Source organism: Pollachius pollachius (genome assembly GCF_949987615.1).
Source record: "Pollachius pollachius genome assembly, chromosome: 3".
NCBI classification, from domain to species: domain Eukaryota; kingdom Metazoa; phylum Chordata; class Actinopteri; order Gadiformes; family Gadidae; genus Pollachius; species Pollachius pollachius.
The window spans coordinates 16,324,187-16,352,041 of NC_136936.1; the positions used below are offsets into that span (position 1 = coordinate 16,324,187).

Genomic DNA, 27,855 nt, shown 5'->3' on the forward strand with positions numbered 1-27,855 from the left:
CCAGAACAAACAATTACAAATCAATCCAACATGGTTTTACATTGTCCAATTCTACGCTGGTGTTGAATTAGTTATATACGTCAGCTGTGCAGTTAGTTAATTTCTAGTCTCATATCATCAGAGTTTGGATTACTATGTTATGCCTGGTTTCCAACGAGCGGAGACGCTCGAGTCGGGATGGCTCGAAGTGCGACAGCTCGGTTATGCTAAACCTGGCTGAGTTTTCCACCGCCGACACTATAGCCTGATAAATTCAATGAAAAAGAAGGCAACACATATAGGCGGACAGAGCCACACCGAACCACAGAGCCGCTCTGTGGAAACAAGGCATAAAGTTCAATGGCAGACAAGCAGAAATCGTGGTGAGGGGCGTTTCAACTTTCTTTCGGTTCATATTTGTTACGTTGACTCATGTTGCTGGAGATGGAGATCTGTAAGCGGGTAATTGGTGAACACAAACTCAGCCAGCAGCTGTAAAAAACAAATTCTGTAAAAGGTCTCTGTGTAGACTGGCCACTGTAGAAAGACACTTATTAAAATCCCCTCCTGAAGCTTCTTCCACACATGCAAATGATTTTTCCTCTGTCAAATATCAGAGCAAAAACGAAACAGGAAAACGTCCTAGTTTCCGGCCTTGACTCTGGGCCGTCTCAACCCAGAAGTTCTGCTGTAGCAGGACTGCTGGGTCCGAGATTAGTTAAATACTAATTAGCCATTTGAATTTCTGGGTAAAGTTGGGTAATTGGGCGAACCCACTGTCGGACAATGGAGACAGAACCTTGCATCTTGGAAATGCTGACTTTGATGAATGTGAATTGTTGGCATTACTTTTGGACGACACTGAATGATCTTAACCAAAACAAACTTAAATGTCCAAAATGTCCAATGACCAACAGCACGTGAATTATGCGCATAACCTCACAGTTTCTACAGTAACAAATGTAAAGAGGTATTTTTAGCATTGATGAGTACTCAATACAGCCTGTATTGAAATAGTATTCAGCAGCACCCGACCTGGAAGTACTACAGGGAGCTACTGTCTGACGCACATACCTGTACCATTCAATATGACAGACAACAACTGCCCACCAATTGCATTACAGAGTCCTCCAATCACATTAGAGCAAACCACAAGGGGCGGGACTGAGGTTTATATCGTGCTAGAGGCGGAGAGCGGTCTCTAACGTGGTTAGACCTATGCCAAGCGGTGGCGCTGCTACATGATCCTGGGCGGGTTGCAGTGGGAACCTGTTGTAAAGGTATATCAGCCCTGTTGCAGACAGCATGGCTGCCGGTGAACACATCGATTGGCCAAATTCTCCATCTTCATAAACACCAACCTTGTTTATTGCATATTCTTAGCCAGCAGAGAGTCACGTGATCGCATTAGGTTTTTTGGACATATTGCGCATCGGCCGAGGGGGTATACAAAAACAACAGAGACGCAAGGCCATAAGACCTTACCTTGTGATCTTCACACTTAAGAGCACGAGAGGTATGCAGCACTCAAATCCCCCTGGTTAACTTCTCAGGGTAATGGAGGAAGAAGAAAATGATTGATGGATTGATGGATGAGGGCACTGAGTGATGGATAGAAGGACGAAGAGCCGGGACTGAGCTCAGTATTAAAGTGGTGTTTTTTTTGTTTCACTCCAAAACATTTTGGAGCGGGGTATGTGTGTGTGTGTGTGTGTGTGTGTGTGTGTGTGTGTGTGTGTGTGTGTGTGTGTGTGTGTGTGTGTGTGTGTGTGTGTGTGTAAAATCAAGGGCATGTTAGTCTGGTCTCCACTACTCACCCTTTCTCCTTAGCCTTGTCCTTGCTCTTCTCGTTGTCTCTGTCCTTGTCTTTGTGCCGCCCTCTCCCCTTGTCCCGGCCCCTCTCCTTCTCCTTGTCCTTGTCTCGGTCCCGGCCCTTCCGGCGTGCGTGGTCCCGCTCCCGGCTGCGGCTCCGCTTGCGGCTCTTGCTGCGGGAGCGCTGGTGGCGAGACGGCGACCTGGATGGAGCAGAGCGGTAACACCTTACAGCTACTAAACACACTGGGCACGACAGCCACTGAGAACCGGCGGTTCAGCAGACCCCATACAACAGACACCGCTTTTTCTGATGGTCGTTTATGGTCTGGAGAAAAGATGACTCCACTGTGGTGTCTGGCTTCAAGATGACCCACTGACCCAAGATTTCCCATTGATTCCTGGTTATGAACCAATAACCTCTTTAACTTCATCATTGACCCAATTCTAAGGTCCAGTACACAACCCCATATTACTGGCTCTCAAATGGCCGATCAGAAAAGCCTGATAGTTTGCCACACACACACACACACACCCACCCACCCACACACACACACACACACAAGGCCAATTAAAGGCAAGCTCAGAGGAAGGCCTGTCCTCAGTATTGATCCTGACACTGGCCCTCTGGTCATAAAGAGATTTACTCTGGGAGATTTACACTGTTACTTATGACGCCCATCCAACACACACCACAGCAAATGCCATTGGAAATGGAAGCCATGGCTCAAAACCCTGTCACTTATGCATACAACTGGGCAAAAATTACACAAAGGAACCATGGACACGCCATGCAAGAGCAAAAACCAATAGCTGTACTACTGCATCTGTGTGTGGACTGTGTATGCATGTTTTTTTATGAATATTGTAAGAAAGAACTGTGTGTGTGCATGTGTGTGTGCGTGTGTAGGTGTGCCTGTGCACACAGAAGGACGGCCAGTGTTGTGAGAGTCCAGCGGAATTGGCAGCTGAAATGCCGTTATTTTCCATCATCTATCATTTTATTGATTTGTCTATAAAAACAGTCAAACCTGCTGTCCGCCAGCTTTATTGCTTTCCCCCCACCTTTATTAGTTTGCAGTTTGGGACATCCAGAGCTGTCTCTCTGTCGACAGCAAACTAATCATCTTCCTTAGGCACCTGTCACCGGCCTAACAGACAACACTCTGACACCCGTTGGAATCAATTAGGCCAGGACCAATGCTGATCATGGGAGAGCCCATCTTCCCTTCGGAGGGCATTTTGGGACCAAACTGTGAATAACACGGCGGAGAAAATACACAAAATGAGGTCTAGAGAGGAGGGCTTGAATTAAACCATAACGTGCCTCTTTAAAAGACCAGTAAAAATGGGTTACAATGGGGACAATAATGGGCCTTGATTTGGCGTGATCTCAATACAAGTGGTTACGGACTTGTTCTCGTCTAGTTGTTCTCTGTGCACCTGCCAATAGTCTGCAGTTAAATCGGCAGAAATAGCAACCATTTATTTATTTATGTCAAATCCCCTCTACAGCATTTCCCAACGGTAACAGTTTTCACGGCATCCTGCCGAAAAAATACAAAGCCAGTTCCCCCAGAGTAATTAGAAGAGAAATTGGGATAATATCCTTAATGTTTGAGGAAAGAAAGAGTGGCAGCCATGAGCTAGATGGACATTTGATCTTGCATTTTGAATTCAGTAGGTACTGGGATTCAAATGACTGTATTCACAGATAAACAAAGAAAAACCCTTACATTAGAACCCAGTAGGGAGGTGGGTTGCATTCTCCAGGCGAAGCAATCCATCACCGGCTAAAAGAGGCCTTGGAATAAGTGTGATGACAATGCCAATGCGTATGTTTGTAATCAACATTAAATGAAGGGGGAAATACAAGTTGGTGACACTGTTCCAGGCTTTAGTCTTGTGTTTCCAGCCAAGCAACTTGCGGTCAGCAGCAACAGATGCCATAAACAGTCTCCCTCTCTTTTCCTGTCTGCATCTCCATCTCACACATCGCACTCCCTCTGCTTCTCTCCCTCTCTCTCCCCTCCCTCCCTCTCCCTCCCTCTCTCTCTTTCTCTCCCTCTGTAGGCAGAGAAAACCGGCACACTTCTGGGGTGTGTGGCAAATTAAATTTACTGTAGTTAATAGAGTGAGCCTATGCTGCTAAATGTCAATTTCCTGACCAAGTCCTTCCCCTTGGAGAATGATTAGCTAATTTGAGGCTGGGGATAAATGGGCTAATGCAGGACACACACAGATAAACAGACACAGTCAGACCCCATGCCAGGCCCTTCCCCTGCTTTACATTTTATTCCCCTTATTATCTCCAGGGAAAATGGCTCTCCCTATGGCCCAAACATATTTTCATTTCTATTAAAAAAGGATCCCTCACCCCCACCCTTCCTCACAACCTCTACCTCCCACCCTCCTCCGTCTCCCCCTCCTACACGTCCCCCGTTCCTCCCCCATTTCGCCATCTAATCCATTAAAATCGCAGCTCTGCAATTGGCCGGGGCCGTTTTGCTGGTGAATTATCAATAGAGTAATTATGCTGCATGTCGGGGAGCTGGGCTCAGGCTTATCGCCGCTGACCCCCCGGCACGCGCCAGGATATGATCCCTCGCCGCGGCCCATTGGGGTAATTATGTGGCCGGGTGTGAAGCTGTACGGCGCGATGCCCTTATCAGTCCCCATTCTATTCCTGCTAAATGTGGGGTTTTCATTGAAAAACGCCACCCTAATGGCGGCCGCGCGATACCACTAGTGTTGGATACAGGCAGGAACGTCCGCCGGGAGCAGACCCCCGGTGGAATCATTTATTATAATAAAACAGGGCTGGGCGTACAGGCTACACGCACCCCTGCAACACACACAGACACACACACACGCACACGCACACGCCCGCACGCACACAAGAACAAGAACACACACACACACACACACTCAGCCATCACCACCCCCGATTCCCCGCTGGAATAAGAAACACCGGAGTATGGTGAGACTATATTGCTGAGACCAGACAGGTCTTCATTGTCCTCTCTCTATTGATGACACGGAAATAGAGGAAGAGTGCGGGGCCGGGATGAATGCAGGGGACCTAGTTAAGTGATGTTCTAGAGGATGTAAGGCCCGGGGTGGGCCGGCGCCGTGCGGGTGATTAACGACCATGTAACCTCAACCCTATTGCGTTTCAGCAGGCGCTGGGCTGAGAGGGTGGCCGGGGTCTGACCAGCCTCTCCCGCTCTGCTCCCCCACTCAGGGCAGAGGCGGATGGGGTCCCATGAGAGCCAGGGCGGCTACCGGATCATCACTCACTCACACGTATCACTGCTCCGGCTGGGCCGTGTGTTGATCATTGATTTGAGGATGTGGGGTTTCATTTTGTTTTTTGCTGCACCACACGTTTAGTGCACTCCACTGGTTTGAGGAACGATGAATATATGCAGGCTAATTCGAAATATTCTCTTTTGTGTCATTAATATTCCCAGATTTTAATGTTTCCAGTTTCTGAAGAATTCCAGGCAAATTTGTTAAGCAGATAAGAGTTAAAGGTGGTAGGTCATTATAAGTTGTCCTAATGAATGCTTCAAGGGTTTAGTCCAAACTATTTTATTTTTTAAATTGTATTAATCCTGATGTTATAAGGAATTAATTTCTGCCAAAAATACAAATGGGTATACGGGTATAAGCATCTTAAAATATATATATTTATATCATTCCTGATGATAAAAGGAATGAGTTTCTGCAGAAAATATAAATTTATCAGCATCTGACAAGAGTGTGAGTGCTTCAAATATGAGTCACACAAATATTGGAGGTGTGCTTATTTTGTGTTTAATTGCTACCCGCACAAAAGGCATGTCTATATCTAGAAGCAATAACGGTATAGATGACAATAAGCTCAGACTAACCATTTGTATATTTCATCACGCACACATCCGTGCACGCGCCAGCACATACTGTATATGTAGCAGGCGCACAGAGCCGCCCATCACTGACACAGAGCTCGCCAGAAGACGTCTCCAAGCAGATGACAGATTGAATGGGAAACAGCCCGTACGGAAAAGCGAGACCAGCCCCATTTGAGCAACTTCATTAAAGCCCTGTTCCACGCCGAGCTCCTTCTAGAAACAGCAGCAGCTTCATATTCGACTTAAAAGTCCTGTCCCCCTTTTTTTCCCTCCCTCTCTCCCATCTCAATGTCTCTCAAAAGCACCTTGAGTGAGCAATGAGCATTTCCTGCTGCCAAAAGACATGGAAAACAGCTGTTCCTGTCCGACGCCGCCTGCCGAAGAGAATGCAAATATGTTAACCATCGAGAATTTATTACTTTTGAGTGCTCTTCAAACGAGGCGGCAGACACAAGTTTAATTTATGATATTCCTCTAATTATGAGCGCTGTTGAAATCATTTTCCAAGCTGCCTCCTCCCTCTCAGCAGCGAGTGTCTGTTCATCCTCCGTCTACACTTTCAAACACACAACTATGCACACATACGCACATTTACGTAACCACTTACAGCCGTGGTGACCGACACAAAATAAATGCATGTGCACGCACACACACACGCAGGCGCACAAGAAAGTACTGTGAAAGTAGCTGACTGCAGGCACAATTAACACGGGAAAGAAGAGGCATGAAAGATTCCACGAGATGTTTTCCACCACTTAGCTTTATAAAAGTTCTGTTTGGATTCCTCATAATCGTCAGTTTGCTTCTAATTCACTCAGTCCTACACACCAAACATCAGCATGGGAAGCAATAAAACCCACATAAACCAGCCTCTTAGCCTTTACACAACCCTTGGAACACACACACACACACAGTCACACGACCACAGGGTCAAGCCATTTAGGAGGGTTCAAAAGCTTTCAAAGATTGCCTCAGATCTATATGAACCTACAACAAGCCACCAATGGGGTGCAGACCATCTTCATCTTCGACGTGACGCAGACTAGGTGTGTGAGTGTGCGTGCTTGTGGGTGTGTGCGCGTGCATGTGTTCATGCTGATTAGCAATGTCTTCATTGCCACACATGCCCTGTCACTCAGCCACCCTGCCACAATCCTGAACTGAGCAGTCTGCTGAGCACCCATGCACTTTGACCCCTCCACCGCCTCGGCTCGGCGTGACAGCCATTAGCAGCTGGAGCGGTCTGGGGAGGAGGGAGGCGGGGGGTGGGCTCCCACTCAGCCCAAAACACAAGGTCAAGTGGGGGTCACACTCAGTCTAGGTGCTAACTTGCCAACTCGCTCACAGCCACCCCATGCAAGTGAACAGTCACTTCTCTCTCTCCTACGCTCCCTCCCGCCGCACCTCCATCCATCACGGAGTGGGTCAATTAGCCACGTCACGGTGGGGAGTTGTTTTGGTTTGGTTCACTGCCTCCATCTGTGGCAGGTCAAACGCAGAGTAGGAGACCGTGATAGAGGATGAAGAAGAAGGTGCGAGGAGGAGGAGGAGGGCGTGAGGCCAGCGGGAGACAACAGGTTAGGGAGAGAAGGAGACAGGAACATGGACGGACGGTAAGTGTGTGTGTTATAAACGGAGGTCGGCAGGGTGGAAAAAGAGGAGCGTTAGGTTAACATAATAAATGTGTAGAGGCAAAAAAAAAAGAAGAGGGGTTGATTCTCATGGAAAGAGAGCGAACGGAGAGAACAGACGCGCACTACGCCAAGCTGGCTCCAATTAGCAGGTGTGCTCTCAGACTCCCTCTCCCATGCTCCGCGTAACTCTCTCTCTCTCTCTCTCTCTCTCTCTCTCCCTTGGTCTCTCCGGTCGGGGGAAGATGCTTGTTCTGCCTCTTATACCTATGTATTTATGAAGTGGTTGGAGATCTGAGGGCCCTTACCATAACAGCCTTTTTATTGTTTAAACGTGGACGGCCCGGCCCCTGGTGTGCCTAAGTGATTTAGGAACCTCACAACTCGAGTATAAGAAAAATCATAAACGCTGAGGCGAACCATGTGGGTGGACTGCAAAGGAGAAAAAAGAGGAGGAAAAAAAAGCACATAGGAAGGGCCCGACGAAAAGCAGACGCACATTCCACTACTAAAGGGAAACTACACTTAATTAAACACCCAGGTCACGAGTGAAATATCACCCTATAAAAAGGGAAAATAGAAATAAAGAAAGGCACCATAGCACTCTATTTGTTTCCCCCGGTGGTGGAGTAGCAGGGTTGCCATTTGATAAAAACAGAGGCTTGTCTCATAAAAGTTTCTTGGAAAATATCTCTTTTATTTTTTTCATGAGCCGCTGTCAAGAAGAACAAGACGGAAACCGATAGGTAGAGACGGTGAGAGAAAGAGAGAGAGAGAGAGAGACAGTGCGCAAGAGAGAGCGAGGGAGAGAGATCAAGAATGAGGGAGAGAAAGAGAACAGTCAATCCTCTGTGGGAAAAGAAATGTATCAGTGGTTACTTTCTTCCCAACTCTTTGCGGTGCGTCCTGTCTGCTACAGAGCGAGACATAATTCATGTAGACATCAGGTTTAAAATCTCACGGCCTGGTTAGTCGCAGGGCTGGACAGCGCTTCGCCGCGCTGGAAAAACACGGACATGCTCAGCACTGTGTTGACGATGGCTAGCGTTTCTAAAACAATGGGCGCTTAACAACCGAAGACAAAACGTGTTTTTTTTTTTTTTGTGTATGCGTTTAATCCTTCCTAGCCTTTTGGAGGCAGAGGGTAAACGATGCATTGTATAATGGGAGTGACGCCTAGTGTTCAAATTCATTAAATTCGTCGACGTTAGCGAGCAAAGTGGAGTACGAAGAAAACACTGGCTTCCTCATTTAGCCACTGACAGAAGCAAAACATGCTCCGCCAAACATAAGACCACAACCTGTTCGGTCATCCCTCATGCCGCAGCTCTTGCCAGAACTCAAATTGATAGGGAAAAAAGAAAACAATTCTCACATGAAAGATTTTTTTTTTGGAGAAAACCTCAACAGACCCAGTAAGAAAGTGTTTCATTATTTTCCTAAAAAGATTGCTATGGCTTCAGTCAAGACACACATGATCCAGCTTAAATTTCTCGGCCCTTGGTGTCCCCCTGATTCTCTCTGCCTCTCCCCCGTTCCTACACAATTAAAACATTAGTTGAGTGAGCGAAACCACATGTTTCTGTGTGCATGTGTGTGTTCCCCTGCTTGTCCGCGCCGGACAGACAAGTGCAGTCAAAGATTGCATTAGCTGGCAATTTGCTCTCAAGTTGTTCAGGGGAGGAGAGAGAAGAAATGACAGAGGTTCTCTGGCAGGACAAAGCACATGGCTCTGCTTAGTGGAGCATACACACACACACACACACACACACACACACAAAGTCTAGTTCAAAGCAATCATTCAAACACACTTGCAACATGATGTGTGAATGGGCCCTCACATATGAACATCATCTAAATCAGGGCGATGTGTTAAAAGAATGTGAATCCCCTCCAAGTGCTCGTACCTACTATCCCTCTAAGTATTGAGCGGGAAAAGCCCCATTTTCTCATAAATAACTACGTGTTGCCAGCCCTACTACATCAGTACGCATCATTTTGCAAAGCCAAGACCTATATATCCTTTAAAGAAACACAAAAGAGATACAGGTTTATAGGGCTGCAGCTGTAGCAGAGCGCTGTCCATATGGTTTTGGCCACGACTTAAGATGCAGTACAAGGTAAAGAGGCCCGACTGAGGCTGGTCCATACACACTCTGTTCCCATGGGCGGCGATGGACAGGCTGCAAACCTGGCCGCCGAACACACCACCGCGCCAATGTGTGTGTGTATCTCTAAAAATAAGAACCGTGAACAGACGGGGTGGTCGTTTATCCACGAATAAATTATGAGCAGTGGTTGTTAATTAAGGAGGCTGGTATCGAGCGAGCGGGGGAGAGAAATACATTTAGTGTAAAAAAAATAAATAATAATAACCAAACTTTGCCGTCGGGCTACTCGGCGAGGTGACCTCTGCACACGCTTCCACATCCTGTTCCCCTGCTGGGCAGGCAGCGCAGAAGGGGGGCCACAGGCAGCCGGGACTAAATGGGGTGGGCAGAGCCCTCCCTCTCCCTCCATTTCCCACACAATTTCCCTTCCCTCCCTCCCGCCCTCTCTCTGTCCCTCTGTCTCTAAGTCCTCCCTGCCTACAGCGTCATTAGACCCTGGGCTGCGCCGCGGCTCAAAACAGCTCAATGACAACACGCGGCGCCTGCCAATTAGAAATAATTAGATAGTCATTTCGGCGGCAGGTCCTTTTTAAGTGTATATATAACGATGCGATGATGCTTATTAGCCGGCCCTGAAACCGAGCAAAAAAACGACCGGGGCCTCAAACACTTTCGACGCCGGAGAAAATAATTACGCCAGTGATCACAAAGCGGGCTGCATATCTCTGTACTTCACCTCTACGCGTTTCAAAAATCCACTTCATTAGCTCCTGTAATTAATCCTCCATTAATTGCAGGAAAAGCTCAGTTTACCTCCCTTCGTTTCTAATTATCATCTTATAAATAGTTATGGTTCTAATTAATGTGTTCATTAGGCAGTATATTTCTCTCAAAGCCTTGCTGGGAGCCAAAGGTCCATCGCGCTTCCCTCTGAAGCCTAACCAGCCAGAAGGTGAGGCCATCCTGCCTGCATTTGCTTTTATTTTACTACATTCAACCTCCTAATTGGCATTTAAAACCCAATTTGGAAGAACTTCAAGAAGCCTAAATGGTAGACAGAGAGACAGAGATGAGGCAGAAAAAAAAAGGCGAAGGAGAAAGAGACCCGAAACAGAGGGAGAAAGAGATTCATTTGGAATTCACTTTCCGGTGCCAAGACGGAAAGGGATGCTTTCAGTCCTGAACTTGGTCCGGCCAGATGGGGGTTTTATATAACATCAGGGACGGTTGTGTTGTTTTAGGCTACTGTGTTGAATTATCTGCAACAACCTGGAGAAAATCATGTTCCTTGAGAAAATAAATGATCTAATTGTTAATTTTCTTTATAGGTTTATACTGTGATTTGAACATTCTTCATCTCATGACTTGAAAAGTTTATTTAGAAATAAAACCTATTCCCATGATACAAATTTGAAAACAACAAAACATTCTTAAATTCAATCTCTTATGGATCTTATGTATGGATTGATTTTTTTCAAATCATAAAACTATTACATTTCCCCTTGAGATAACCTTGTTTATCTCATGGTGAAATAAAAGATTCAGAGAATATAAAGAAATGTTGGACTTACACAGCCTGACTTTGGGTAGTTATATTTAAATGTTACCATTACATTGAATCTATGCAGGAAGACCTTTCACAACTAGGTTGTATATGAAAGCTGCTTCCTTTAAATGTGTAACCAATCCGATCCACAGCCCGATCAGTCGGGGTATTTTATTTGACCAATCAGGTGGTGATTTGGAGGATATTCACACTGTCTTCATCCCTTTCCGAGATGCGTCGCAAACGTCCACCTGCCAACCGACTGCGGTTACAGTATAATAGCTCCCATTTTGTCACTCTTCAAGCATTGTCCAACAGATGGACGTAAACAGAAAAAGGGGCCAACCATGTTTTGATGTTGAAGCTCATCTTTGTTTGGGACTGTTGGGCTACTTCGCTCATTTTGATCTTGTACATGAGAACCCTAGTGTGTTTGCCCTTGCAACGAGTTTTATATATAAATATAAGGGTGTGTGTGTGTGTGTGTGTGTGTGTGTGTGTGTGTGTGTGTGTGTGTGTGTGTGTGTGTGTGTGTGTGTGTGTGTGTGTGTGTGTGCGCGCAGCACAACAGACTGCAGCTAGGTTGCTACCCAGGGGGCTGGGCTGCTGAAGTGTGAGCCTGGGGGGTTGGATGGATGGAGGGGGCAGGGGGGGGGGCGAGGTTTGGCAGGAGCGAGGGGGGTGATGGAAGGGTGCAGGGCAGCGGTGGAGGGGTGGGGTTCCTCTGGCGGTGGAGGGGAACAGTGCTCGCGGCGAGGTGGGGATGAAAGGGGCTGTATATGTCAGTCACTTATTCCTCCCTTTGGTAAATAAAGGTTTCTGACAACAAAGCCGCGCCGAGCGTGACTGGCCTTTATAGGGGATGAAAAAAAGACAACACTGCGAAGGAAAAAGGGAGTCAGAAAGAAAGAGAAGAGACAGACAAGAGAGACAGAGAGAGAGGGAGAGAGAAAAAAACACAACAAACACGTTTAGATCTCTCCACTGGAAGCATGTTGATTTTTATGGAGTAGAGAAGACGCAGCTGAACCAAACCAGGTCATCCTTCAGTTTAAATCAACACTTTGCAAATCGGGGTAATGGGGGAAGAAGGAAGAAAGGCCTGAATGTCATTCAGTCGAATGAAGGAATAAAGGGAGACGGACGAGTCTGTGGAAAGTAGAAGGGAAAGGTAAGGGCCCATGGGTTAGATACGGCTTATAAATAATAGACCCTTCCTTTGGCCCAAACTCTCAAAGCCCTACGCGGCCATACTGCACACTCACTTAGACACACTCACAAACACACACACATCCAAGGGGTCGGATGACGTCCACTTAATCACAGCAAAGACGCAAAGCGTAAAAAGCCCTCGCACCATCACGCCCATGCACGCTCCTCGTCCTCATTCACGTCACGCCACACCAGCGGTCATCCTGTAACAGTTAGTTATATTCAGTTGGATTTCCAGGATCCTGGAAAAAACTGATTCCACTTCTCCCTGTCCTTTGCACCAGACACTCAGAGGCATTTCCCTCCTGAACGCCTACCGACACCCCGATGCACCTGCCTCACACTCACTCACACACGCACATGTGCATACAGACACATACATATCCTTATCAACAGATGTTTCGATGTTTCAACACAAAACAATAAAAATGGGAGGGGGGGGGGGGGGGGGGAGAGTCAGGTGTGAGAGGAGGCCGGGAGGGTGAGACTCCTCACTGTATCGGACCACTTCGCCTCTGTTTATCTCATCTCTATTTGATCCAAGTAAACCCCGCTCGCTCTCTCGCTCGTTTTTTCCACAACCTCCTCTTTTCTTCTCTCATCAGACCGTGCCCCCGCCCGCCCCCTCGGCCTAATAGCTCAGCTGACCTTGCATGCACTCTGTGGGGACTCGAGGCAGGAGAAACCATCAAGCAGATGTACGACACCTCATCTCGGGCGGAGAGGGGAGGGGGGAAGGGGGGGGGGGGATTGCTGGAGTGAAATAAATACTCGGACATCACTCACACATATACACTCGGTGTGCAAAAGTACACGCTCTCTCGTTGCTGGCCTGGAGTGTCTGAGTGATCTCTCCCCCCCGTGCTCGGAGCAGAGAACCCCCCCCCTCCCGTGTTGTCGGAGTGATACCGTTAAGCCCGGACGTGGCTGGTGTGCTTCGCCCTGCTCTGGCTGACCATGGCCTCACTTCACAGGGCCCGGTTCAAAGCCCTCCCCGGAGTTCAGGTAACTGCATCTAAAGGATGCAACGACGAGCTGCTCTGTCGGAACCAGAGAGCACTACCGAGGCAGGGTCTCAAAAGGAAAAGGTGTTGGGGCTTGATTGACATAACACATAAAACGCTACTTTGAGACAAAACAGGATTGACCCATGTCCCGGAAACCCCCTTTAACCCCAAGTCAGCTGAGCGACCTGTACACGGGAGCCCCTCCCCCCGTCTCCAGGGCAACAGGCGGGCGGTGGAGACTTCTCCAGCCCACATCCAACCGACCGGCCCAGCGGTTCCGGTTGGTCTGTTCAGCGTGCGATGCGTCCCTCCTCTGGGGGATTAGTGGATAATTAGAAGTCTCCCGCTCTTGATAGTCCTGACAGCTAAGCGGGGGGGGAGCGGCTCGGCTGTTAGCGAGGGTAAACCCTGACGCCAGCACTCTGCCCTGCTAACACAACACAGCCCTGAAATATTAATGAGCAATGTAGGCATTTGTGTGTGTGTGTGTGTGTGTGTGTGTGTGTGTGTGTGTGTGTGTGTGTGTGTGTGTGTGTGTGTGTGTGTGTGTGTGTGTGTGTGTGTGTGTGTGTGTGTGTGTGTGTGCGCGTGTGTGTGTGTGTACTATGCATCCGTCGATACACCCCTGCCTCTATGAGCAGAGCTCCGTAGAAGGAGATATGCATGTCAAATAACCAAGGGTCAATGGGATGCGTCTTCATTTCATTGGGGGGAGACGGGGGGGGGGGGAGGCGGTAGTTTTGCAGGTTTGATTAGTCACACCAACACAGCAGACCCCCCTCGTCACCCACCCACCCAGCCGGGAGCATCTTTAGGCAGCTCTCAGCTGACTGAACGGGTGAATGACAGTGAGTGAGTGACTTAGCCACACACAGGTTTATACGCCCGTGCTGCGGCGATCCTACGCGGAGCCCAGGATCGACGCGGCTCCGCTGGGCTCCATCCGAAACGGCGCGCCTGTGATCCGCCTGTGATGAGGGTGGTGGTGGGGGGTGGGTGGGGGGGGCTACGTCGCACCTTTTGTTGGGCTGAGTTCACATCAGATCGCAGCACACGGCACTGCACTCTGTTCCGCTCTGTTCTCCCCCTGTGGACCGGGGCACCACATCTCCCCCGGTAAACGTGTGTGCATGATAACACGCACACACACGCGTGCATACGCTCGATCAAGCGGCCTTGCATGTGCCTGCTTGCGTGTTTGTTCGTGCGCCAACCGTCATGCTCGTACGCATTTGCACACGCAAGCGCACCCACACAGCCACACACACACACACACACACACACACACAGCCACACACACGCATAGACACACACAGATCTGCCGGCTCAGATCAAAGAGAATAAACATTAATGGCAAATAGGTAATCTGCTCCTCTTGTCTGTTCTACATTTCAGGGCAAGATTGGCTGCCTCTGGGGGGACCAGGCTCTGCCCTGATTGAACGTGGGGGGAAACAGACTAAAAGGACAGGCAACAAAAAAAAAAGTGGGTGGGGGGAATGATAAATGGTAAACACGTGATGGAGCGCTTTGCTCATTTCACATATCTTTATTTTTTATTTATACATAGAACTGAAATAAAAATGGTAATAATATTCGCTACTTCTAGCCCGAGCGGTCCTACCATGGCCCTAATCGTCTTACCCTCGCAATGTTCCCATGCAGGCGTTATTATTCTCATTTCTACTGAATAATACGCCTCACTCAGGCGCATGCAATTTCTCTCCTTCCCCAGCCGCCTTTGTCTTTTCCACTATTAACCTCCACCATGCATCTTCCTGCTATCTCTCTGCCTCTCTGGTGGTGACCTACAAAGGGGCCTGCACGTCACTTTTCACCAGAGGCTAACATTCAGAGTGAAGGTGGAAGACCTCTCCTCTCCGGGCTCTCTAGCTACCAGTTTACATATCCCAGTTTGCATCTCCTTTTCCTCTGCTTTTTTGTGTGTGTGTCTGTGTTGGAACACAGTGCCTTATATCCTGTTGGTATCAATCAGTAGGTCCTGTCCACTCAATCCACCTCTGATCTATCCGCTAGCTCACTTTTGCACGCACGCACGCACACACGCACACGCGCGCCGAACGCGGCGAGTAGAATATTAGAAAACCCCAACTGCCTTATATTTTACTGCAACCTCCATCAACATTGTGTAAAATGTCTAGGCGTAGGTCACATACATACCCCACTAATGAGGAGCAAAGGGAGGACACCCTTAGTTGTCCTACAAACCGAGACTTAAGAGTCAATCAGGTATCACTAGACAAGCAGTTTCATTTGCACACAGTCGCATGTCCCTTCCCTCCCGATCACCCTCCGCCCCTCACACAGCGCTAAGCCTAATCACAGCACTGCTTCGGTAAACACCAATATCAATATCATATCCAGTCCAAATCCTCTCCCCGCGTTTCATCTCGCATCACGCCACTGCCTGCTGCTGTTTTTAATGACCATTGGAACCTGCAAATAGGCCATAGGCAGGGGGCAGGGAGGGTGGGAGGCGCCGAGAAAACCAGATGCAAGTCACCACGCAGGTAACAGTAAACCTCCACAGTCAGAAACTGTCCCGGCAGGCCTTCAAATCCTGCCTCACTTTGTAATGAAGATAATAAATCGCTCGCTCTCTCTTTTGTTTGTGATTACAATGATCTCTACACAACCCCCACAAGTAAACCGGGGGCCTCACACGTGCATACATTATGACAATCTTTTCTGTGTGTGTGTGTGTGTGTGATGTGTCTGTGTGAGGGATTTAAAAACCAGCAGATTTTACTGGTTCATTAGCACCAGATTAGCTATGCTAATGACATGGACCACCACACACAGAAAGCCCCCCCTGTTTGTTCCTGTAACAGATACACTGCTGAATGTGAGTGTCTGTGCTCACATGCGCGTGTGTGTGTGTTTACTTTGGGAGGCCGGGTTTATTGCAGGTGCTCAAACATTGATCTTGCATGTACAAGTAGTTTGCTTAAAAAAACCCTTTCAACAATAATCACCAACCAAGCATGTATAGGGATAAATGAATCAGAACAATATCATACGTGATTAACCCCCGCTGACTGTATGTTGACACAAAATTATCAAATTAACTTACCTAAATGATTTAACAACATGTTAACGATACAATGATGGTCTTCGTGTAGAGCACAACCATGGTGTGGCACAGGAATTACGGTTGGTACTTAATGGGACAACTATAACTAAATACACGACCAGACCACGGCTCCCTTCTATACGTGGGGGGGCGTACATCTGGCGGAGGACGCTACCTTCTGTCGCGGCTGCGGGACCGGTGCGAGCGGTGGCCCCTCCCTCTGTCCCGGTCGGCACTGCGGCTCCTCTTCCTGCGGGACGACCCGTGGGATGAGCTGCTGCTGGAGCGTCTCCTGCGCCTGGATCCAATCCACCCGGAGCACACAGTCAAACATCATGGGTGCCGTTCAAACGCTCCTCTGTATTCCGGGCTTCACTCCGCTGTTTAGAGCCAAGGTGCCAGCACCCAGTGTATTCAGCGCAGTAGTTGTTGTTTTTGTCAGTATTATCACAACACTAACTGCTAAGAGAATGAAACATGCAAACATGAGAGAGACATGACAGTGAGAACGATGCTTAAATATATTGAGAGAGGGAGAGCATGTATGGAGAGAGACAGAGAGAGAATGGTAGATCACAGTTCTTCCACAGCAGCCCCATGCTGCACCCCTGCCCTTTCATGTGGCGATGCCAGTGTGTGCCGCATCTATTCTGTAAACAACCTACTGAACACAGACTGATGGGATGAAGCAGCTTCATTTGAAACAACCCTGGATGCTTCCTCCAAAAACAGTTAAAGAGGCAGTTTTAAATCTCTTCTTTGTTTTTGCAAACCGCAAAATACTCAAATCTGTTTAGCGGAAGAAAAAAAAACAATACTGGCATGGTCCGTTGGGAGTTTAGCGAGAAGGGAGAGAGAAGAAGAACAAGGAAAGTAGTACAAATAACACTGAGGCTAAACTATCAAACCAGATTTGTTTCAGTTAGAGTCACCAGGGAAGAGCCATTAGTATTCTAAAGGCTGTATCCCATGAGCAGAGCCTCATGAAACAACTGCTACAGGCCACTGGGTTTTACCACACACACACACACACACACACACACACACACACACACCTGTTCATGCACTGATAAGTGCCAGTCACTACCACTGCAACTTGCTGTGGTAGTCACATGACAGAGTGCAACAGATTATCATACTTCAAGTAAACTATTTATAAAGATTTGTTTCATGTAGTTGAATGCTGTTGATCTTAACCCCCTTATGCCCCAACCAAGGCAGACATGCCATGACTTCCCATCAGTGGTAAAGGACCTTGACCAAGCCTCATGAATAATTACCACCAAGTGGCCTTGCCTGAACAGCAACACACCACCACAGTGGCAGCCCTGGGTGGGTGTGTGGATGAAGGGAGTGACTGGTTGGAAGGGCCCAACCTTCAACCACTTGTGAGAGTGCTTAATTAAGGTTGAACTACTTTCTGACTGAACTGCTGCTGGACAATACTGGAATACATTGAAGGAGAAAAAAATTGACTAAAGCTATCCAGTAGCCTTTACCAAGCTATTGCCAATAACTTTTTGACTACCTGTTATAAATCATTGTTTGACATGATCAATAATTAGATCCCCATGTAAATCATGATTTTCTCCTGGTTCACCTCAAAACAAAATAAAAATTTCATGAGAATCAAATGTTATGAAAGCTGTCAGAGAAATACAAATTGTGGAGATTAGGGCAAACCTTAAGACTGTCCACTTTGATAAAATCATTGCATTATCAACCTCATGTGTTTGTTGTCAAAAACATGAAAATAGGAGCATCAATTCAATACATCTCATTTGAGAAGGTAACCAAGTTGTGTATTGTTGAATCTGGTCTAAATTATATATTTCTATATCAATGTGTGAAAATATGTGTTAGTTAATGAAACCCTCTAACACTGCCTTTGATGGACATTCGTATTTATAAATGTTCTTGGAACAGACCACTGTCACACCTGTAAACCTAACTACACAGGAAGAATTAATTATGATACAAACATGACATATTAGGTCATGTGCAATAATTGGAATACTTGGATTATAAAACAGAGTCATATACTGGACCCGAGTAATCCACAAAGTACTATGTTGACTTTTCAAGTCAAAACAAGCAAAACAAGTGAGCCCACAATATATTTTACTTATGAATTAAAAGGTTATTCCTCCACATACCAAAGATGTTATTTTGTGTATTGATCAAGTGTTGAGGTCTGTGCTTGTGAGTCCCCTAGTTTAAGGACAGTATACATATAGATCCACAGCCCTGTGTCGCCCTTAATGAGTGACATCACTTGTTCTGTATAGTCTCACCTTCTGTCCCTCTCCTTATCTCTTGATCGAGAACGACTACGGCGGGTGGATCGTTTACTGCGGCTGCTGGTCATCCTGCTTCCAGACGAAGACGAGGATGAAGAGGAGGAGGACGAACGACGACGCTGCTGCTTCTTCTTCTTCTTTTTGCTTCTGCTGTCATCCTCACTGTCCGAGGAGTGTCGACCCATGGTGCTGCTTACCCTGGTACAATAAGGCGTTAACACATACCATGTCGGTGTAAATCAAGAGTTTTGGCAAGACCATGGCATAACAATCACCGTAGATGTGTATTTGTGAACCACGTTTAACCAAGCGGCGGCAACTAACACCCTTTTGTATTTATCAGCCAGACCACACAGTGAAGATAAATTAACACATTGCGACACACACAGCTAACGTTACAACACAACGTTGATCTCATTGACTTTGTCAATATAAATATATCTAGGGCTCATATCAAACGCAACCTAAGCAAGTGTTGTTTATTAGGAATATCTGCAAGCTAACGATGCTAACTCTGGTGCATTGATGCCAGTTCACCACTACCCAATTCAGCGCCTGAAGACGCGTTTTCCACCACATATTAATATAAAGAACAAAACGAAGAAGGTTATTATCCCCGAGGAGAACACGATACCACTACAAACCTTTGAGTAGTAACTCTGGTCCCAAGGTTCATTCATTCACTACAGCCATAGCAGTCACAACAACACGGTGCAGCCGTGCTCTGACTAGACTGTGATGGTTGCTAGCCGATAGAGTCAATGAGGAGGAGACCGAATAGTCGAACGCAGAGCTATCGATACTTTGCACCGCACTCAGCGCTATCAGGAATTTCACACACAGATGTGCATTTGTTTTACCGTGATACCTTAGTATATACAGTATATTACCTAGTAATGTATCAATAATGCGGAAAGAAAGCTTTTAAATGTTGACCTTTTGAAATGTTAAAAAAGTGATAATGCAATAATTGTATCATTAAGCTTAATTATAAATTGATTATAGGCCTACCCAAAGAGCTGTATTAATAACGGGAATGCCATTGCCATATTAAAGGTTGACTTTGGCCAAATAACATTCACCAGTTCCTCCTATGATATTATAAACTCTGAATAATATAAATGCACATTGACCTATAGGCTGTCAGTCAATTAGGCTACCATAAAGGCCTAATATGAGTTGTATTAGACCTAGACTATCAAATCAGAAATACTTTGCCATACATACAACTACATACGAAGAGGGCCTGTTCATATTGGCAAGAATAGCAGGCATGCAGGCATGTTAAAATAGAGGATGCTGTGCTGCAATTAGTAGGCCTATGCATCAAGTAGGTTCGCGGATGGAGATGGGACAGGAAGAGCCAGAATGGGGTTTATACTTTAAATTAATGATGGCACAGATTACAGCGTGGAGCCTAACAGTGCGTTGTAGAGTAGAATAAATATGGTTAGATTCTACATAAATGAAAGTGATTAATTCCTAAAGTTGAAGAATTTAAATGTTAATATTAATTTTTAATCATGGGGGTTGCCAGACCCTTAAACTGCAAATAGGTGTTAATATAGATTATTAATAAACACGTTTTGCATTAAATTAATCAGAGCAATTTAGAAAAGGAATCTGTAGCCTACCTTATATGTGTGTTCGTATTTGCCTTTTCGTTTCAATTAATTGCTCTGTCCCTATGGCATTTAGTTACCTTCAACGCTGTTGAACAATTGTTTATTTATTTTTCAAAGACTGAATAATTCTAGTAGGAAAGCAAGAAGAAAACGTTAATTAGTAAGCCCAATGGCAACGCATCGCATGAGGCATTATAATTAAACGTTTAGCAGCTATTTAACATCCTAATGGTCTAAAAGAGGTCCGCTGAGGATTCATATTATTTGGAATACCGTTTTAACTAATGACTACAATTTTAGATACACGATTGCTGATTACAAAAATAAACCAACATAAAACCGTTTACATCTGTAACTTTTAATTATAAGCTTAGTGTAATAGCCTATATATGGATTTAGAAATGTGTCTCTAAAAGCAGGCCACTATTATTATTAACCAAATGCTATTGTAATTTATTTATTATTAATATTATAATTTGTATTATTATTATTTGTATTGATAATGTAATGCTATTAATAATAATAATAATAATAATAATAATAATAATAATAATAATAATAATAATAATAATAATAATAATGGAAGTAGCCTATTAGTACATCATCTAAAAATCAGAGCGACTTTCAAGGAATCACGATTCTTTTCAGCGTGAGCTACTTGGATAACAATATATTTTGCCAGCGTGTTGATCGACCAATATGATGCTACAGTGTCAATAATTGAAGGGGGGCAATACTTATTTCCGACCCCGGATCGTTTAAACGAAAAGCCCCTATATGCTTCATTGCAGCGCGGTCCTCTCCTCTCAGCGTCCCGGTCGGTCCGCTCTCTACCTTCCCGCGTCATAACTGTCGCTGTCTCTGTTCTCCCAGATCATAGAGAGACAGAGGAAGCTCCTTATACATGTGCTTCCCTCCACACGAGCTTGTCATTTTAGGTTTTGGCCACACCTCTGCAGAGAGAGAGGGAGAGGGGGGGGGGGGGGAGAGAGAGAGAGAGAGAGAGGGGGGGGGGGGGGGGGGGGAGAGAGAGAGAGAGAGACGGGGGGAGAGAGCGAGAGAGCGAGAGAGAGCGAGAGAGCGAGAGAGAGAGAGAGAGAGAGAGAGAGAGAGAGAGAGAGAGAGAGAGAGAGAGAGGGAGAGTTCAGCGAGAGATCCTGCCCATCTCCCGGGTGTTTAAAAACTAACTCGGGACAATAGCAACGAATCAGAGCATAATTAAATTAATTAGTCCTTCTTGTCAATTTTGGATTAATGACCAATAGCAACCTCGTAAGGACGATGTGAAACGTTAAGGGCTGTGCTGATAATGTTTCCCACTTCTATCGCCTATCATTGCATAGCGAATGGAAGAGGGGGCTCATCCCGGCATCCTGAGGGGAGGTAATTTGCACGGATCAAGGGGCAGGCGTCGCAAAGTATAAATACTGTGACTTCAATTGCGGAACACCAGCAGGTTCAAACTCCGCTACCAAGAGGAATTGCCTGAGATATCTTTCTGACGTTTTCACCTGAGCCCAGAAGAGGGAGAGATCCGAGAGAGTTGGCAACATCACCTTGCCTATGTGGTCGACTTGAACGGACATTATTGATGTCTTAAGCTGTTGTGGAGCTCAGAGCAAGTGCGACGGCGAGAGGGAGAGAGTGAGTGAGGGTGGGAGAGTGAGGAGAGGACAAGACGGAGAATATTTGAGGCGAAAGCAATGATGGAAGAACTCACCGCTTTTGTGTCCAAGTCTTTTGATCAAAAAGTGAAGGAAAAAAAGGAGGTGATCACGTATCGGGAGGTGCTGGAGAACGGGTCGACGCGGGGAAGGGAGCCTCTATCTATGGAACCAGGTCGCGAGGAAGTGAGTGCCGTTTCGAGGGGTGTCGTGCGCTCCCCGAGCAGGGAGCGGGACATGCTGGGCTCGGAGAGGACTAGGGACACGGGGAGCCCCAAACTCATTGAAGGTATACGTCGTGTTTGTGTTTTGGATTTCTGTGTGTTTTTTGCGAATTCTTAAACAACCTGGCTTTCATTTCTGGGCTTGGACTGTTATTGTTTTGTGTAAATCTATTTTAATGACGTGGATGTTGTTCGTCAACTGCAGCACATTCAAATAGGCTACAATTGCATTGGGTTTTATTTAGAATGTAATTAATACATCATAGCTGTTAAATAAAAATGTGCAAGGGGCATTAAGGAGTATTTGCCCAATTTTGTAATAACAAGAAATGGCACAAATATGACAACAATGTCATGTTTAGCTTCTTGATTTATGACATTAAAGAACCCAATGACACGATATAATCTTTCTATTATCATATATGAAATTAAACCAGGGAAATGGAAAAATTATAGACCTACTCCATGCAAATTATTTGATTAGTAATGTTCCCTGCAATTCAAACGTTATTTATTGTGTTTATTCCTTAAACATTTATCTGTATATTATTACATTGAAGTGTACAATTATATAAGCTTTATTTTGAAGAACAATCCATATGATAGCCTGTTTCCGCCTAAAATAAGATACATTGTGTGTATGGCTAAACGTCCCACATTATCCCAAAAATATATATCAGTGTATTTAATATTAATATTAGTTAACCAATAAACCACTGAATGTGCACTGTGCTTGCTGTACAATCATTTATGTGAAACAAAGCCTGCATGTATTTTGTAATGTTCACAAAGTTCTGCTTCGAGTACATAATATCAGTTGTTATTTGACATGGTTAAAAAGCTAAAAAGAAAATAAGGAGACCAGCTTGTTTTTAGACATGCTAATGCATATTTATAAGGGAGTAAATAATTAAATAGCTTTATGTAGCTCTACAAAACATCCGAGGTTTGATATTGCTGTGATGCTGGAGAACATGTTGGAAGCCTTCCACGTGGATCAAGGTCACGCGGTGCTAACCTCTCGTTTTGTAGTCGAGGCCACATCACTCTTTTAACATTCTGACATTTTTATGTGGTTGCTTTTTATAATAATGCGGATATGAAAGAAATGTTATCCTCTTATCTTTATCTCTGCCATGCAGGTAACACGGATATGAAAGAGAGGAAAGAGGACTCGAAGCCTTTGGAGGACGAGGCACAGACTAAAATCAAGCAGAGGAGAAGTCGGACTAACTTTACGCTAGAGCAACTTAACGAGCTCGAGCGGCTCTTCGACGAGACCCACTACCCCGACGCGTTTATGCGCGAGGAACTAAGCCAGCGACTGGGGCTGTCCGAGGCTCGAGTACAGGTGAGCCATATAACAATGATAGCATAATAATAATATATATAATAATATGAATCATAATAATAAGAACAGCAGCCATCACAAGTACACAAATTGTATACACATATTAGCCTACTTGTTGTATTATTACACAATTTAATTAAATTGCTTTACGAAACCGGAGTAATTATTTTCTTCATAAACAACACTCCTGTCGAGAACGACTTGAGCCATTATTCGTTCATTGCTGTTGTCAGCCTTAATGTGATTTAATGGAAAATTGGATCGCTGTACACACTTACGGCCTTTTAAATTAAGAACCCCATGTAGGACCTATGTTTGTGTGTTGGTGTGTGTATGTTTGTGTGTGTGTGTGGTTGTGTGTGTGTGCGTGTGTGTGTGTGTGTGTGTGTGTGTGTGTGTGTGTGTTTGTGTGCGCCCGCGCGCGTGCGTCTGTTTATGTGTCTGGGTCCGCCAATAATCTGGAAACGTTGCAACATTACTAAATCGTGTTTGCCCCGTTTTCCTTTGTTTTGTCATGACTTTGTTTGTTGTTATGGTCTGTTATATTGTTGGCCTACCATGCAATGAGTCCGTTTAATATAGTTAGGGAAAATCTAGGCCTACAAAAAATAAATAAGACGTTCACATGCTCGTCATTGCTACAGCCTGTCACGCAGGCCGTCTTTATCAACGCTGCCGTTTTCATTGGAAAAGACCATCTGTACCGAAACCTAATAAGGCCTTTAGAGAGGGGAGAGGGGCTCAATCTTTTGTGTAATAGGAGAAGGGCAGAGCCCAATAGTGACAATTGAGCATATCGCTTTTCATATGATTGATAAAACCCCCAAATATCTCAAGAAGTAGCCTATCCACCTCCAAACCGGGTCGCCGTCCAAGCAACCCTCGGCACAGGTCTATTGATCGAGTTTGACATATATATATATATATATATATATATATATATATATATATATATATATATATATATATATATATATATATATATATATTCAAACGGGAGAAAAGATTGCTAACCCCCCCTTTTCAAAAAAAAGTTAAATCCCGCGCTTTCGCAGGGGTCTCGCGGCGTGAACTGGAGTTCTAGCGAGCCGTATTGTCACGAGCGAGGCGAGTGCGAGGAGCACAGCTCGAGGATTATCATAAATTATGCATTATCTTCTACCCAAATCCAGATATGCAGTTTACTCCCATTTTGCTACACGGTATATGCTAAGATCCAATTGTATTGACAATAGCCTTTTTGTAGCTTCATCACAACAATAATTTCAAATAAAATACTATAAACACTACGAGTGTTACCTATAATTTAGTGTTAAAGATTCATGAATCACAGTTTAATAAATAATAGGCCTATTTCCATCTCAATACTATTTTACAGCTAATTTAAAGGACGTTTGGCATTATGTTTATATTATTTTTTAAAGGTGAGATATATTTCCGAAACATGATTGGACTATGCAAAGTATCCCAACATGGTAATAAAATGTTTATTCCATTGAGAATATTGGAGACTACAATTTGCAGCCTACAACTGACGTCAAGGGCCATTAGAAAACAAAACTGCCATCCTTTGAAACAGAGCGTTTGATGAGGTGATTAAACAAAACTGAAAGAAAATTTAAAAAAATTAAACGTTTCACTTACATAGATTTTCTGTAGATAAGGGTAATTAATTTTTGCGGCTATTTAACGAGCCTGAGAAAAAGAAGAGAGTGTATCTCAGATAGCCTGGCTCTGATGTACCAAAGCGTAATAGCACGCCGCTATTCGATATCTGAGAGTCATTCTGCTCTTCTGGGAGCTTAATCTACAGAAAGATGAAACCCACACTGACAAGGTTATTTATTATAGCCTGGACATTTTGAACATGGATACTTTGTTCTTCTAATAGGGACTACTTTATCCTTTTTCGGTAGACCTCTATTTTTCTATCGCTTTTTAAAATCAATTATCTTTGTATGTATTTTCTCTGTTATCTCCCCCCTCCCCCCATCCCTCCCCCTTCTTGTTGTAAGCTAAATGTAATCATTAAAAATCTGGGGTTAAGCAGCGCCATTAATATTTCAGGGCTCCTCTGGGATATTGTTTTTCTGCGGTTGTTGTCACTTTGAGAGGAATTACACATGCCCCCACAAGCAGCTGCCAATCAAGAGGGCTCTAATTAATTTCTGTCCCTGCAGGTTTGGTTCCAGAATAGACGAGCCAAGTGCAGGAAGCAGGAGAACCAACTACACAAAGGTAGGCTTTGATGCTCCACCCGTTCCTATACTCACATCTGTCCTCAAATGCTCCACGCAAGAAATCTATTATATTATATCCTAATGAACAAGCGTGCTTTGGCGATGGCCTATCGGTGGTACACATGCAATTTTAAAAGCAATAATTGAACATCAAGTATTGTTGTATTTTTTTCTCTACGATTCTTTAAGTTCGTAGTGTTTCCAGATTAGGCCTGTGTATATCTCACACGCTCAATCATGCTAATCTATTTTCCCCATTAAGGCGTCCTCATTGGAGCAGCGAATCAGTTTGAAGCTTGTCGTGTCGCGCCGTATGTGAACGTGGGGGCCTTGCGGATGCCATTCCAACAGGCAAGTGACTTTCAAGCGTGTAGTCTTTGACTACTCTAATTCCCGGACTGCTGTCTTGGCACAGTCCCTTTCCAAGTCTTATGGAGAATCGATTTCCAGTGTAGCCAAACTCTTGTTGCAATAGTCGCTAAGATATTTTGCCAGTATAGCATGACGGAGTTTAACTAATAAGAACATTTCTTTATCTTTTTTTAAGGAATGTAAATGAAAAAAAGGAAATACTTTTGCCGTGGTTGCATTTATTTAGCTCTAAACAAAATAAATGTATTAATTTACACTGTGATGGTTTACACTAATAACCAGTGACCCATTCAAATGAACGGTAGTGATGAACAACATTATTTATTTATTATTATTTACACATGTGAATTATTGAGCCCTTTTGCACCAAGTTAACGCGTGTTCTCCTCCCTCTCTCCCGTTCGTGCGTCCCGTAGGATAGTCATTGCAACGTGCCGCCCTTCTCCTTTCAGGTGCAGGCGCAACTGCAGCTGGACAGCGCAGTGGCGCACGCGCACCATCACCTGCACTCTCACCTGGCGGCGCACGCGCCTTACATGATGTTTCCCGCGCCGCCGTTCGGGTTGCCCTTGGCTACGCTCGCGGCTGAATCTGCTTCCGCCGCCTCGGTGGTGGCCGCGGCTGCGGCGGCCAAGAACACCAACAAAAACTCAAGCATCGCTGACTTGAGACTCAAGGCCAAAAAACACACGGCCGCGCTGGGACTGTGACGCCAGGACCCGCAGCTTTTCAGAAGGTCACTGCTGTTGACGGCGAGTCATCAAACTGAGCGTTAAACAACAGCAACAACAACCGAAAGGTCGCTTACAAAGTGAAAAATCAAGGACACTATTTATGTTTTCTTCTTTGTTTTTAAATGAAGGACAAGCGTGTATAAGTAAAGAAATATAGGCTATTTATAAAAAAATAATAATTATGAACAAAGATGGAAAGACTGGCAAGAGCCACGCGCAAGTGAATTTTGGGCGCCAAATGCGCATGGGGGGGAAATGGGAACAGGGAGCGAGGCTCCACGTTTCCAAGGTCCCCTGCGCGCGCACGCACACACGCGCGCACACACATACACACACGCACACACACGCGCGCGCACACACACACCCAAGCACACACACGCCCCCCCCCCCCCCCCCCCCCCGACACACACACACACAAACACACACACACACACTCACACAAAAACAGGTCTCCGCAGCTTCTTGGATGGAGCTGACACGAGACCACGGAGGGTGAAGGACGCAACTGGAACGGTCGATTTTTTTGTCTAACAAAGCGAACCATTCAGCTGTTGTTTTCTGTTCTGCATTTTGACTTCTTTTTAAAACTATGTAGAGGCGGGCCTCGTTATATATTTCCAAACTCTGCAAAAGGAAGGAAGAGAGAATGATTCACCAAGTAGAAAGTCTAGAGAATGAAGTTCATATTCTTTCTTGTCCGAATTGTAAAATTGCCTCTGCAGTGTTCACATGAATTTTCTTTCCTCACGGATTTAGTTTGGGTTTTTGGAATTCTGCATTTCCATTTCTCTACAGCCACAATCATTATATGTTAACAATGTCATCAGCATATGATGACCGATATGTTTGAGGCTTGTTTGTTATAAACGACCTGCCATACGTAAAACAATAGACTAAAGCAGTAATGTGAAGTTATACATGTATAATGGCCTTCAGTTGTTCGATTATGATATACACGTATAGGTTCGATATTTCCAAATGATGACCTTTCCTTTTTGGAGGAAAACAACAAATCCTCCTTGGAGTTTTTTTCTAATGGGATTCTATCGATTTGCCAA

The 27,855-nt window shown here is 45.2% G+C and overlaps 2 protein-coding genes across 3 annotated transcripts in view; one reads left to right on the forward strand and one right to left on the reverse strand.

Annotated features, from left to right (window-relative positions):
* rsrc1 (arginine/serine-rich coiled-coil 1) overlaps nt 1-19,296 on the reverse strand; it is a 106,046-nt gene extending 86,750 nt beyond the window's left edge. The window contains exons 1-4 of one of the 2 annotated variants that reach the window (XM_079733897.1): nt 19,232-19,296; nt 18,582-18,785; nt 16,463-16,585; nt 1,797-1,994 (exon numbers count right to left, since the gene is read on the reverse strand). In XM_079733897.1, coding sequence (XP_079590023.1) covers nt 1,797-1,994; nt 16,463-16,585; nt 18,582-18,785; nt 19,232-19,263 — 557 coding nt within the window. In that variant the 5' untranslated portion in view covers nt 19,264-19,296. The remainder of the gene's footprint in view (nt 1-1,796; nt 1,995-16,462; nt 16,586-18,581; nt 18,786-19,231) is intronic. The other variant, XM_079733898.1, reaches the window with a different exon arrangement.
* Nucleotides 19,297-21,918: 2,622 nt separating this feature from the next.
* shox2 (shox homeobox 2) lies at nt 21,919-26,773 on the forward strand (the record flags this gene model as incomplete). The annotated part of the gene is made up of 5 exons (XM_079733485.1): nt 21,919-22,165; nt 23,243-23,451; nt 25,632-25,689; nt 25,954-26,042; nt 26,480-26,773. 5 exons carry the CDS (start codon nt 21,919-21,921, stop codon nt 26,771-26,773), a joined length of 897 nt encoding a protein of 298 aa, XP_079589611.1.
* Nucleotides 26,774-27,855: the final 1,082 nt, after the last annotated feature.